Source organism: Hordeum vulgare, chromosome 1H (genome assembly GCF_904849725.1).
Source record: "Hordeum vulgare subsp. vulgare chromosome 1H, MorexV3_pseudomolecules_assembly, whole genome shotgun sequence".
In the NCBI taxonomy this organism is placed as follows: domain Eukaryota; kingdom Viridiplantae; phylum Streptophyta; class Magnoliopsida; order Poales; family Poaceae; genus Hordeum; species Hordeum vulgare.
Genome location: NC_058518.1, coordinates 485713067 through 485727522, shown reverse-complemented (window position 1 = coordinate 485727522; position 14456 = coordinate 485713067). Strand labels below are relative to the sequence as shown.

General features: G+C 47.5%; 1 protein-coding gene across 1 annotated transcript; it reads left to right on the top strand.

The window, feature by feature from the left end:
• Window positions 1–10864: 10864 nt before the first annotated feature.
• LOC123417153 (transcription factor LATE FLOWERING-like) lies at window positions 10865–13004 on the top strand. The gene is made up of 2 exons (XM_045106884.1): window positions 10865–11024; window positions 11332–13004. The coding sequence occupies exon 2, from the start codon at window positions 11445–11447 to the stop codon at window positions 12645–12647; it is 1203 nt and encodes a 400-aa protein (XP_044962819.1). The 5' UTR covers window positions 10865–11024; window positions 11332–11444; the 3' UTR covers window positions 12648–13004.
• Window positions 13005–14456: the final 1452 nt, after the last annotated feature.

Below are 14456 nucleotides of genomic sequence, written 5' to 3'. Positions count from 1 at the left end.
TCCCAACAAGACCACGAAGCTTCACCACAATGGAATGTGGCTTCGAGGTGACCTCAACCGTCTAGGATGCTCAAACACCCAAGAGTAACAAGATCCGCAAGGGATTGGTGGGGGAATCAACTTTTCTCTTGGTGGAAGTGTGGATCTAGGCCTTCTCAACCAACCCCTAAAGAATCAACAAGTTTGATTGGCTAGGGAGAGAGATCGGGCACTTTTGAGCTTAGGGAGCAACAATGGAGCTTAGGAGGGGAAGAGATAAGGTTCCACAGCTAGAAGAACCCTTTATATAGTGGGGGGAAAGTCCAACTGTTTTCCCCACTCTCTGCCCGAGTCTAGCGGTACTACCGCTGGCACTCCAACGGTACTACCGCTGGCTGCAGCTGTACTACCGCTGGCCCCCTGGTAGTGCATAAGAACTACCACCGCCAAGAAAGTCTTCGCAAAAAGGTCCATCCACGTACGACCGCTAGGCAGGCGGTACTAAGCTCCTGGAGCGGTACTACCGCTGACCAGGGGTGGTACTACCGCCAGCTAGCGGAACTACCGCTGTCTGCAGCGGTACTACCGCTAGGACTCCAGCGGTACTACCGCTAGGGCTAGCGGTACTACCGCTAGGCCCAGCGGTACTACCGCTGGGGGACCATTTGCAAAGAAGAAAGAAACACCAAGGCGGGAGCCACTCCAAAGTTGCCGGCAAGGGGGAAAAGAGGTGAAGTGTGCGTGTGCAAGATTGATTCCACCCAAACCTTTCCACTACGGTTCTCCTCTTAATAGTATGGCTTTCCTATGACTCAAATAAAGAGAATCGTAGAGAACGCCGGCCTTCTGTTCCACGAACGAGGGGGCGAGTCGTCTTGTGCCTTTGACGTGTGTTATCTGAAATCTTAATCACACACACGGTTAGTCCTTTGCGGTACTGTCATCAATCACCAAAATTACTTAGGCATAAACTATGCCCCAACATTCAAGAAGAAGACTGATGCAAATGGTAATGTAACCGTTTATAAAGCTCAACTTGTCGCAAAGGGTTTTCGACAAATTCAAGGAGTTGACTACGAAGAGACTTTCTCTCCCGTAGCGAAGCTGAAATCAGTCTGAATCATGTTAGCAATTGCCGCCTTTTATGATTATGAAATTTGGCAAATGGACGTCAAAACAACGTTCCTTAACGGGAACCTTAAGGAAGAGTTGTATCTGATGCAACCAGAAGGTTTTGTCGACCCTAAGGGTGCTAACAAAGTGTGCAAGCTCCAGCGCTCCATCTATGGGCTGGTGCAAGCATCTCGGAGTTGGAACATTCTCTTTAATGAGGTGATTAAAGCGTTTGGGTTCATACAGGTTTACGGAGAAGCCTGTCTGTACAAGAAAGTGAGTGGGAGCTCTGTAGCTTTCCTCATACTGTATGTGGATGACATATTATTGATGGGGAATAATATATAGATGTTGGAGAGCATAAAGGCCTATTTGAACAAGAGTTTTTCAATGAAGGACCTTGGAGAAGCTGCATACATATTAGGCATCAAGATCTATAGAGATAGATCAAGACGCCTCATAGGTCTTTCGCAAAGTACATACCTTGACAAGATATTGAAGAACTTCAATATGGAAAACTCAAAGAAAGGGTTCTTGCGAGTTTTGCAAGGTATGAGATTGAGTAAGACTCAGTCGCCGACCACGGCAGCAGATAGAGAGAAGGTGAGTTATGTCCCCTACGCTTCAGCCGTAGGCTCTCTAATGTATGCCATGCTGTGTACTAGACCTGATATAAACCTTGCCATAAGTTTGGTAGGGAGGTACCAAAGTGATCCCGGTATGGAACACTGGACAACGGTCAAGAATATCCTTAAGTACCTGAAAAAGACTTAAGGAAATGTTTCTCGTTTATGGAGGTGAGGAAGAGCTCGTCGTAAAGGGTTACACCGACGCTAGCTTCGACACAGATCCGGATGACTCTAAGTCACAGAACGGATATGTATATGTTTTGAATGGTGGGGCAGTGAGTTGGTGCAGCAGCAAGCAAGAAGTCATGGCAGCATCTACATGTGAAGCGGAGTACATAGCTGCTTCAGAAGCGGCTCATAAAGGAATTTGGATGAAGGAGCTCATCACCGACCTTGGAGTGGTTCCAAGCGCGTCGGGTCCAATGACACTCTTCTGTGATAACACTCGGGCCATTGCCATAGCCAAGGAGCCCAGGTTTCACCGGAAGATGAAGCACATCAAACGCCGCTACAACTCCATCCAGGACCATGTCCAGAGTGGAGTAATAGATATTTGTAAAGTACAAACGGATCTGAATATTGCAGACCCGTTGACTAAACCTATTCCACGAGCAAAACATGATCAACACCATACTGCTATGGGTGTTCGATACATCACAATGTAACTAGATTATTGACTGTAGTGCAAGTGGGAGACTGTTGAAATATGCCCTAGAGGCAATAATAAAATGGTTATTATCATATTTCCTTGTTCATGATAATCGTCTATTGTTCATGCTATAATTGTATTAACAAGAAACAGTAATACATCTGTGAATAAATAGATCACAATGTGTCCCTAGCAAGCCCCTAGTTAGCTAGCTCGTTAGTCAATAGATGATCATGGGCATTAGATGTCATTGATGACGGGATCACATCATTGGAGAGTGATGTGATGGACAAGACCCAATCCTAAGCATAGCACTAGATCGTATTGTTCGTATGCTAAAGCTTTTCTAATGTCAAGTGTCTTTTCCTTCGACCGTGAGATTGTGCAACTCCCGGATACCGTAGGAGTGCTTTGGGTGTATCAAACGTCACAACGTAACTGGGTGACTATAAAGGTGCACTACGGGTATCTCTGAAAGTGTCTGTTGGGTTGGTACGAATCGAGATCGGGATTTGTCACTCCGTGTGATGGAGAGGTATCTCTGGGCCCACTCGGTATAACATCATCATGAGCTCAATGTGACTAAGGAGTTAGTCACACGATGACGTGCTACGGAACGAGTAAAGAGACTTACCGATAACGAGATTGAACAAGGTATAGGTATACCGACGATCGAATCTCGGGCAAGTTCTATACCGACAGACAAAGGGAATCGTATACGGGATTGATTGAATCCTTGACATCGTGGTTCATCCGATGAGATCATCATGGAGCAAGTGGGAGCCACCATGGGTATCCAGACCCCGCTGATGGTTATTGGCCGGAGAGGCGTCTCGGTCATGTCTGCCTGTCTCCCAAACCCGTAGGGTCTACACACTTAAGGTTCGATGACGCTAGGGTTATAGGGAATTGTTATACGAGGTTACCGAAAGTTGTTCGGAGTCCCGGATGAGATCCCGGACGTCACGAGGAGCTCCGGAATGGTCCGGAGGTAAAGATTGATATATAGGACGGATGGTTTTGGACACCGGAAGTGTTTCGGGCGTCACCGGTAACGTATCGGGTCCACCGAAGGGGGCAACGACCCCAAAAGGCTAGATGGGCCTAGTGCGGGAGGGAACCATCCCCTAGGTGGGCTGGTGCGCCTCCCACACCCAGCCCAATGCGCAAGTGGTGGGGAGAGGGGGCAACCCTAGGCACAGGTGGGCCTTAGGCCCACCAGGTGGTGCGCCACCCCCTCCCACCCTAGCCGCCGCCCCCCTTTCCCATATGGTGGCTGCCGCACCACCTAGGGGGGAACCCTAGGGGTGGCGCACCCCCCTCCCCCTCCTCCTATAAATAGAGAGGGGTTTTGGCCCTTGGGAGATAGACTTCTCCCTCTCCCTCGACGCAGCCCTGCCCTTCTTCCTCCTCCTCTCTGCCGGTGCTTGGCGAAGCCCTGCCGGGAGACCTCGTCTCTCCATCGACACCACGCCGTCGTGCCGCTGGAGTTCTTCCCCAACCTCTCCCTCCTCCTTGCTGGATCAAGGTGCGGGAGACGTCACCGGGTTTCACGTGTGTTGAACGCGGAGGTGTCGTAGTTCGGCACTAGATCGGAATCGCTGCGAGTACGACTCCATCAACCGCGTTCTAGCAATGCTTCCGCTTAGTGATCTTCAAAGGTACGAAGATGCTCTTACCCCTCTCTCGTTGCTGGTCTCTCCATAGGAAGATCTGAATATGCGTAGGAAAATTTTGAATTTATGCTACGTCACCCAACATACTGCGCATGTTGGACCACCGCCGTTTTCAGCATCTCGATGGCGTTTCTCGCCTCCACTTCGGCCGAGAGTTTCCGTAAATTGGGAGAGACTCCAAGTGGCTGGTTGCCGCCAGCACGTTATCCACGGGATTCGAGAAGTGGCCCCGTGGTGTGTGGAAGCGAGGCGCGTGGGCCTCCGTTGGCTGAGGTGGTGGCGGGTTAGGCGGTGGGTGAGCCGGACCATCCCCTCGAGCGGTGTGTCAAGGCCAATCGGGTCCCATCCCGGTGGTGTGCGGGCTATCGAAGAGTCGAGTCGGATTTAGATCAGCTGGGAGGCGACCATGATGTCTCCTCTGGTGGATAGCATTGGGCGCACGCTGTTGTCGCTCGAGCCGCCAGCCTTCGGTGTTCACCCGCTTTGTCTCCGTGGTGATCCGGGCCTGCTGTGTCGCCATCCTGGCGGCTTCCGCTTCCACGCCCCGCTGAGTCTTGGCCATCTCCTCCCGCAGCTTTGCCAGTTCAGCATTGATTGTTTCCTGATTCTCTGTCGTTACAACGATCGCCATGAGTTTGGATGTCTCCGCCGCCAAGTCCGCCATGACCTGAGCCGGAGCTTTCGACGACCCGCCAGTCTCATTCTTGCCCGCCGGGTTTGGCTGAGGCGGTGCCGCCCCCGCTATGTAGATGGCAACTTGTCGATGGGGTCCCGCAAAGTCCTCGGAGTTTGCCGCCCGCGGCAACCCTCCAAGTTGTCCCTCGTAGAGAGGGTGAATTGAATTTGTGTCGCCCATAGATGACTCGTCGTTAGAGTTGACGGGGTGATCTCCTGGACCACCGGTTCGTCGTGTAGGCTGGCTCCCTACGTAAAGCTGACGAAAACGTGGCGTCCCCTGTCCTGATGTGTGGTGGGGTGGGCGTACCGGTCCGGCTCTACGATGTCGGTGAAGGTGTCCGGCTCAGGTACGGGCGCCCCAAACATGCCGATGAAGACGTGGATCTTGCCTAAGGGGACCCTGTAACCAGATTCGACTGAATCGGCTTCAAGCCCCCACTGCGAGTTGTCGATGTAGTATTTTCCACAACGGCTTTTCGTCATGATGCCGACCGCATAGCTTCCTGACCCTCGAAGGGCTCCCTTTGAGAACTCAACTCCACCGTGCGCTAGCCCCACGATGGGCGCAAACTGTCGTGGTTTTGTCACGGCAGATGTCCTCGTGAAAGGACTTAGTGAAGGAGCCATCGCACCTTGGTGGTGACTCAAAGGGGGTGAGCGGAAGCGAGACTCAGATTAACCCAGGTTCGGCCCCTTGTGTGGAGGTAAAGGCCTACATACTGCTTTGTGTATATTGATGATGGATTCAATTACAAGGGGGGTCGTAACTCGCCTGACCTAGCTCTCGATGATTTCTAACTTGATCTATCTGCCCCAGAGACTCGCCTTTATATATAGGTCGAGGTCCTAGGGTTTACAAGAGTCCTAGCCACGTTACAGATCGTGGTCTTCCATATCTCTAAGTCGCCGTGTTTTCCAAGCCTGGAAACCTCCTTGGCGGCTTATCTTCTTCATCAATCCTGAACCGCCATCCGGTTCATGGGCCCCTGTGCCAAGGCTTACATTAACCATGTATGAGTCGCCGCTTTTCTGACCCGACCCAATTAGGGCGGGTTACACCGCAGGTAATATCCCCAACAGAACTCGTGATTGCTGGATTGAGAGGTGGACAAGAGTGGTGGTGATGAGTCGAGATTTTAGTGTTTCAAGGAGTCACATAGGACGTAGGAGGAGTGAAAAGTTGGTGGTTACGTGGCTATGAGTTATGGACCATTTAGGGAATAAGGGATTTAGGGTCGGCCATAGTAGTTGGATGTTGAGCCCACATGTCATAGGAGTTATTCCCGTTTATGGAAAATTTATGTTCCCCATTGAGTTACTCATTGGTTTAATTTCATAGTCATTTCCAATCCATATAGTTTGTGAGTATCGATACTCATTCCACGTGGGTCTAAAATGTCACCAACTCTTGCCCATGCCCGTTGTTTTCCCATGGAAAAGCTCTTGTTCGTACTTTGTCTTCATACCTTTGCAACCATTTTAATTTCTCATGTTTCAAAATTCTGGCCAGTAGTTCTCTAAGCTCTTTCTGTTCTTTTCTATCACAAGCAGAAATGACATATTCTCAGCATTTTTATCGATATTGTCTATTTGGTCAGGATTTAAAGTTTATTTTTTATACAAAGCATCAACATTTTATTCCATCCCCTGACCTTTTTTTCCTCGAGATTCCCAGTCTTTTTTGCCATTTGTCTAGGTAGATCCAAAGTAGTCATCACTCCAAATTTTGGTGAAAAATTCTCTAGAACCATCCCTCATCAGCCAAGCATTTTCAAATTTGAAAATAGGTTGAGCAGTAAAATGGTTTCCATATTCCAAAAGCGGAGTATTGTCAGAGACTTTCCTACCAAAAGCATGTAAAACAGACAAAGTGTAATGTTCCTCCCATTCCGGGAAAAAGAGAACCATGTCCAACTTTTCAAAATTAGGACCCTCTAGGTTACTAGACTAAGTGAAATTTCTAACATGAAGTAGCATTTATCTCAACCCAGCATGTTCAATAATAAGATTGAAAACAAAACTCTAATGATAATTTTCATTGGTTTTTTTCCACAACTTTTCCTTATAATATTGGAATCATGGTCCACTAAACAAGATAAAGGGTATCATGATATACATTGGCCAGTACGGCCGAAAAACTAGCTTTACCCTCCAACTGTGCATCTCCATAAATAATAATAAGATTTCAGCTAAATTTTGCAATTTTGTCAAACAAAATACTTTTTCACTCAAGTTGCATCACATAAAAGACATAATTATTAATGCAAACCAAAATCCGACCATACCTCCCTCTAGGAGGATTCTAGTGCCGCCCAAAATTTCTTCCCCCACAAAGAAACTCGAGTTCATTTTTGGTGAATTGTGTTTTAAAGTTTCCTCTAGACCAATGATGTCCATAATCATTTATCTCACATATATTTTTAACATCTGGCCCCAACCCCCTCATGTTCCAAAAGAAACTCTAATGGCTAAAAATAAAGTATTATGCTTTTATTTTTATTTAAGACCCCAATAGAACATAATTCTTCACATAACTGACTATTAGTGAGTTTTCCATTTTTTACTTTGCCATTAGAGAAGATATTTTTGCAAAAAATAATCTTACTCCAATTCAATATTTGAGTGCTCCATAGCACATCAAAGCTCGTCAACATTTGCATCACCAGCGTCAATAGGACTTGCTGGGCCAATATTTTCCCTTTTATTATTCTTTTTAGATCAACGTTTTCTAGAAAAAAAATGTCCTACTTGCTCCATTTTTTATGATATCTAAATTATGACCAATCATCTCAATGAAACACCCAAATCAACACGAACCAAACCATTCATGTGTAGTAAAGGGGCATTTGAGGAGGAAGGATCAACATTCATATCGTGATTGTCTTTGGCCGCCGCACGGTCCTTAGCAAGACCATCAACCCACAAGTCCTCCTTACTCTATAGATGAGGACATCTTATAGGAACCCTTTTAGTCTCACCACCTTGTTCATCAACAGGGCACCCCAGATAGAAGTAACATAGTTGTTGTATTCACCACAAAAAAACCAAGGATTCTCTCTATAGAGATATGTGTGTCGCAGTTGTCATAGACACACAAAAATAGTGCACAAAATGGGCCATAGAAAACCCGTTTTCCAATCTTACAAATCTATACACCTCTATATGCAAAGTATGTAAGTACATAATTCTACTTTTTTCTTACAGATCTATCTTTAGCTTCGCTTTAGTACTCTTTCATATTATTTTCTTGGGTAGCTGGGGAGGAGCCCTTAGTGAGCTTCTTATGTAGGGAAGCGACTCTACAAACTATTTGTGTCACCAAGACATGTAGACTTATATAAATATATCCAGGGTGAACGATATCTTTAGTCTCTCAACTAACGCTAAAGTCTCTCTCTCTAAACAAAAAACTATTAACACTAAAGTTTAAATTTGGTCCCTCAAATTTGTATTGAGATATGCCGCAAAAAAATTGTATTGAGATATACATTCTTGGTCCATGAAGTGTCAAAACCCTCACATAACTTGAATAGAGAGCCCTGTTTTAATGATGGTGAGGTGGCAGTTTAGCACACATGACAGCCCAATCATCGCATAACTAATACTAATCACATAAATGGAAAATAAAAAGAATTGAAAAAAAACCTAAGTTTCCCATATTTTTTTTGCAAAAATTACTCATAGTTATTATTGAAAATCGATGGGTTTCGATAAAAAAATAAAAAAGCATCATTTCCAACATTCCGAATTGATTTATCTTATGAATTTGTAGGTTCTTAAGTTACAGCTATGAAATTGTCCTATTTAAAATTCATGTTTCTTGTACGTCCTTTCAAGAATATTATTATTTTAGTCTTCCATGAAAAGTTTTGTTCCAAATTTTCTTATCAATTTGGTTATCTAAAATAATTATCTTCCCATATGTAATTTTTAAAAACTCGTTATTTTTGTGCGAAAAGGGCAAATTTCATATATATGAAGTACCACAAAGACACTCATACATAAGTTGAAAAAATACATCTGAATCCTGAACATGCGTAAACCTTCTTCCTCCTGCATCCACCTACGGTGCACCGTCAGCAAAGCGTGTTGCAAGCTCTGGGTCTCCGTTTCTGTGGAGCAAACTTGTTAAAACCCATAAGCTTGTAGAAGCAAGAGTCGAGAAGTCATCATTGTATACCGGAACAACCGACAACCAAGATCTTCATAGCAAATCACTACTTTGGAGAAAAAATCGTGGGATGATGTGTGTAGACTGCCTCAGTTCTGGACAAGCGGAGTTGTGAAATATGAAGTCTCACATGCTCCTCAACAAGGCCGAGCTTGTCCAACCTTTGTTGATTGGAAATGGAGCTGGAGATTGAGGACGCACAACCATGTTATCCGCTCCAGAGGACAACATGACTGTGAAAAATCTACAAAAACAAGAACACGTACCCAGTATAACTAGATTTGGGGAGGCACCATATTTCACACGTCTCCTCGTGATATACAGAAGTACCACTAAAACAAGGCGTGAGGCAAGAATAATTCATCTCACACCGATGATGGCACCGTCGTATCCTTATCGTTGAATGGGGACAACCCTAAATGTATCCGTAACCATACCACCACCAGACCAAAGCCCTAGTGTCGGGGGGGGGGGGGGGGGGGGCTCCCCTCGCCAGAGCGACGGGCTGAGGGAGAGGGGGACTTCAGACTCCCCAAAGAGTAAGGTATATCAGCCGCGTCCGCCGTCACCTAGATCAGAGAGTAAGAACAAAAAGAACAGCCCATTGGAAAGCTTTAATGATTATATTTTGAAATTTTATACAGATTTTGCAAACTTTTTTTTGGAATGACATGTAGAAAGAAGCGCTCTCGGTTGGGTGAGCGAGTGATTAAATCTAGATTGTTTTGACACTTAAGAAACCAAAAGTGACAAGCATAGAATCAAGAGAGCAAACTTAGAATTTGGCAAAACAAAATTCTGGTATCCTAACAGTGGAGCAATTTAGATATAAATATTTCTATAAGAGAACCAACTAGTGATCGAATGGTTAAGAGGGCATACCTCAACTCACCATGGGTCAAACCACGGGACACATGTTTGAAGCTTTGGTGTCGAGATTATTCTTTTGGTGGGAGACGATGTTCTCATCCATAGTGAGGCTCCCTGATGACTTTGTCAATCTTCAAGCTGCACAACTTCAACTAGTTCTCCACTAGACGATATGTGTGTGTGTAGTGATGCGAGTGTGTGTGTGCGCATCTATATTGAAACGGAGGCAAAAAAATTGCCTCATGCATTAATTAAGAAGAGAAGAGTATGAGTTGTCGATTACATAGCCACACATGCCAAATGCTACAAGATACAAATTGATTACTCTTCTGGGATAATGTTCCGAGATATTTAACTCCTGCTTTTATCCATAATTGTGCCTCTACCTTAATGGATGTAACAACGTGGGTAGGCAAAGATGCCTTATTTTCAAATACCCTAGCATTTCTCTCATTCTAAATTGCCCAACGGATTAACATCTCCAGAGATTTTAAAGCCCTTTTATGTGTGTCGTTAATGAGTCTGTCAACATCCCAACACTTCTCAACAGACGGAAGGTCTGCCCACGCATACCTCAACTAAGAGGTTAAGAGGGCATATATACCTCAACTCACTGTGTGTCAAACCACGCAACACATGTTGAAGCTTTGGTGTCGAGATTATTCTTTCGGTGGGAGACGATGTTCTCATCCATAGTGAGGCTCCCTCATGATTTTATCAATCTTCAAGCTGCACAACTTCAACCCGTTCTCCAGATATGTGTGTGTGTAGTGATACGAGTGTGGGTGTGCGCATCTACATTTCTTCTACTCCATTTATATAGTTTAGAGTCTTGTCATTACAATGAGCAGGCACACATGCCATGTACACGTGAAATGGCACGTACGTGTGACGAAGCTCATTGCGGGTGCACGCGAGCACCCCGCTGTCCGCCAACTGAAACCGCCCCCACGGATCGAACGCAGGAAAAAAGAAAAGAGTGAGAGAAAACGGCTTCTCTTCCTTTTTCCCCGACGCAAAAAGAAACAGATCCGGCCAGCCACGCGGCTCTCAGCCTCTCAGGGCCGGCTATATAAAGACGACGCCCATATGCCCAGCCATCCATCCGCCCCGCAGGAGGAGGACCATCCTATTTCCTAGCAGCTAGCTTCGCTGCACACTTGCAGTTGCACTTCGTCGTCCCCAGCAATCGAGAATCTTTCACAGATCGATCGATCGATCCACCGGCCGGTGCAGCCCACCCCCCAGTTTTAATTCAGGTACTGTAGTCGTGTGTGCGCCACTGCCTCCACCATGAATTTATGGCTTGCTTTTCTTCATGCTGGTTTGCTAGTAATTAGCATGTTTAGGGCTTAATTTGTGCTCATCTTGTTCTCTTCATTTCGTCGGAAAGACTGCTTCCTTGTGTTCGTATGTTAGCTTTGAGCTTATTGATCATCGTTAATTGGTTGGGATTCACCACTGATTTGCTAATTGGCATGCCAGCTTAATTTGTTTCTCATCGATTAATTGGATGTGTTTCTGCTGGTGCAATCGAGCTCACTTCGATTAACTATTTGCTTGCAGTGCTGCGCTTGTAGCATCTACCACTAGCTTTGATAGTACAGCAGCAGAACTAGCAACGTTGGGATCGAGTCTTGCTGGCCGGACCGCCGGAGGCAGCGGCGCACGTACAGTACATGGACGCCTTCGGCTGGAGCACGCAGCCTACTGCGACCGTGCCGAGCTGCCCGAGCGACGACGCCCTCCTCGCCGCCTTCCTGGGCGCGGGCAGCTTCGAGGACCTCCGCTCCGCTGGCGCCGGCGATGGCACCGTGAGCTCGGACGCCTACCACGGCGGCCTCGACCTGACGTCGTGCCACAGCGACCTGAGCCTCCTGCGGTGCCAGGACGGACCCACGCTTCCCTGCCACGGCGACGCCTCGTCCCACGCCTTCCTGGACTCTGTCGGCTGTCTCTTCCCGGCTCTCGCCGGCGCGCACGACGGGCTCCATGACCGGTTCGCGTTCGTCCCCGATGAGGCAGCACGGGCTGCTGGCTCGAACGCCGCCTTCTCCGGTTACAGCACCACCACCGGCGGCGGTGGTGGGAACGTCTCCTCCGGTGAGTCCAACACGTACGGCGGTGGCGGGCACGAAACGGAGGTGGCGTCGCCGCCGTGCGCCGTGTCTCGGCGGGCGCAGCAGATTACTCAGCTTGCCCCGCCTCCGACGAAAAGGAACAAGGTGCCGGAAAAGCACCTGGCACCGGCAGCAAGCTTAACGGCGGCGGTGACGGTGGAGGCCACAGAACGGTGGGGTACGAACCGAGCCGCCTCGCCGACGACCAGCATCGCGTTCGGGCATAGCGGCGGCCGGCGCGGGTACGAGCCGGACACGGAGGCGATAGCGCAGGTGAAGGAGATGATCTACCGCGCGGCGGCGATGCGCCCCTTGCCCAGCCTGACAGGTGCCTCCGCCGGAGATCCGACGCATGAGCCGTCTCCGTCGAAGCCGCGGCGGCGCAAGAACGTGCGGATATCGAGCGACCCGCAGACGGTGGCGGCGCGGCTGCGGCGGGAGAAGGTGAGCGAGCGGCTGCGCGCGCTGCAGAGGCTGGTGCCGGGAGGGAGCAAGATGGACACGGCGTCCATGCTCGACGAGGCGGCCAGCTACCTCAAGTTCCTCAAGTCGCAGCTCGCCGCCCTGGAAGCCCTTGGCGGAGGCGGCGGCGGCAGCGCCGACGACGACGGACGGTACTCGTCACTGCAACGGTACACGGGAAGGAACTTCAACCCTTCGTCCCATGGTATCGGCGGCGCCGGCAGCACCGTGCTCTCCTTCGGAAGAGACGGCGTCGCTGGCTACGTGAAATCCAGTAGGAACATGAACATGCAGTTGTAACAAAAACACAAGTTGCTATGTTGATGTCAGTGTGGTGACATGAGAAGTATATCCATCGAGATGCCTCGATCTGGCGTTTCATGAAGGATTGATTGATTGATTGATATAGTAAAATGTTCAGATTTACCATATGTTGACAGGAATAAAAATGTGTGATTTGGGGACCCTGTGATTTGTACACTTAGGAATCGACGGAAAGCACTGTAACTTGTAATCATGGATGGATTCTAGGTAGGTAGATATATCATATATAGTGTGCGTAGTTACATCTAAGATTGATGGCTTGCTAATCACCTTGTTTCGGATGATGTAAAGCTTAAGAAAAGAAAATGATGGAAAGGTGTGAGCTTTTGTCTATCTGAATTCTGACATCGCCGAACTTTTTTGCATGCATGCTACTCCTACGATGAATGACTGATGCTGCATGCATGCACAGCACAGCACAGCACAGCACAGCACAGAAAGTTTGCTTTTTCTTGTGCAAACTCGAAAACTTTTCTCCATTGCATGCATGCAGAGTAGCATGTGTGCTGCATTGAACTATGCATGATAGGTGTGATGATTAATTAGGCTGGTCATAATGGGGAGGAACTTAGCAGTAACATCACACACTCCAATACAACTTTGCTTATGTGACACGTATTTAGTGAAGAGAGAGGTGTTTGTGGTAACTAGCTAAGTTACCGAAACATCACACACTCCAAGAAACAATGAGTCTATAGCCTAATAAATGCATTGTTGCATGACACTACATACATGTTACTCCCCATTATGAAGGTAGGAACATAGTCTAGAAAAACGTGTAGGTTCCTACCTTATATTACTCTCCGTTGTGACCAGCCTTAGTACTCCTAGCTACTAATGCTAAGCTAAAGCTAATCTCATGCATGAAGACGTGTGTCCTATGACCAGGGCAGGAATTTGAGTCTCTAATTTTTTTGAGCATAACTCAATAAGTAGAACGCGAGAACGCCATGGAAATGTGTAATGCAAAACATTTTCCCTCGCCGAAGAAATACAAATCGTTTTTCAGTTTAGCTAGCTAAAAATTGGGGGGGGGGGGGGGGAATATAATTTGGATCAATGGGTGTTGTTTGGGAAGGAAGAAGGAGGCACGGCGGAGCACTAAGGTCGCTGGCAAGGCCTCGGCCAGGAACGAAACATGGTCGATGGCAAGCTGGCGAAAGCGAGTTTGAAGGTAGGCGGTTCAGGGTGCGAGGGGTGCATGTTTGGTGGAAAATCCGGGTGGTTTGCCAGATCAGAAAGATGGCAGGGGGTGGCACTAGCACGACGGTGAAGGAAGGGGGAGGGACATGTTGTTGAGGCTGACACGGGAGCGCCGCGGGTGGCAGATGCGGGCGATTCAGATGCCGGTGGAATTTTTTAGTGTTTTGACCCTTTTGCAAAAGTTTAGCCGGATTCGACCCCTGCACGAAAATATTTCGGGATCTGATCGTTTTCCAAACGCCAGAGTCAATGGTGGTAAGATATATATGTCTAGCGTCGAGGCATCTCGCGGTAGGCAACTTATCCACGTCAACGCGGCGCATCTCTATCTTCAAATAGGCTTTCGGTAGCATGTGCAACCCTGCTGTCGAGGTGTTCGACGTAGGTGCATACAAGCTCTGTATTTGATCTTTAGAAAAAAAATCCAGTAGAGGTAACATGTGCCTTGATAGTAGGCTGGTATACCCTACCACTATCGATCCGGACGATAGGAAAACGACTACACTTTTGCAATATACTCTCTCCGTCTTAAAATAAGTGTTTCAAATTTAATACAACTTTATATTAAAGCTAGTATAAACT

What these genes read in the sequence shown, in the direction of transcription:
- LOC123417153 (XM_045106884.1), top strand. Translation starts at nt 11,445, where the DNA reads ATGGACGCCTTCGGCTGGAGCACGCAGCCTACTGCGACCGTGCCGAGC.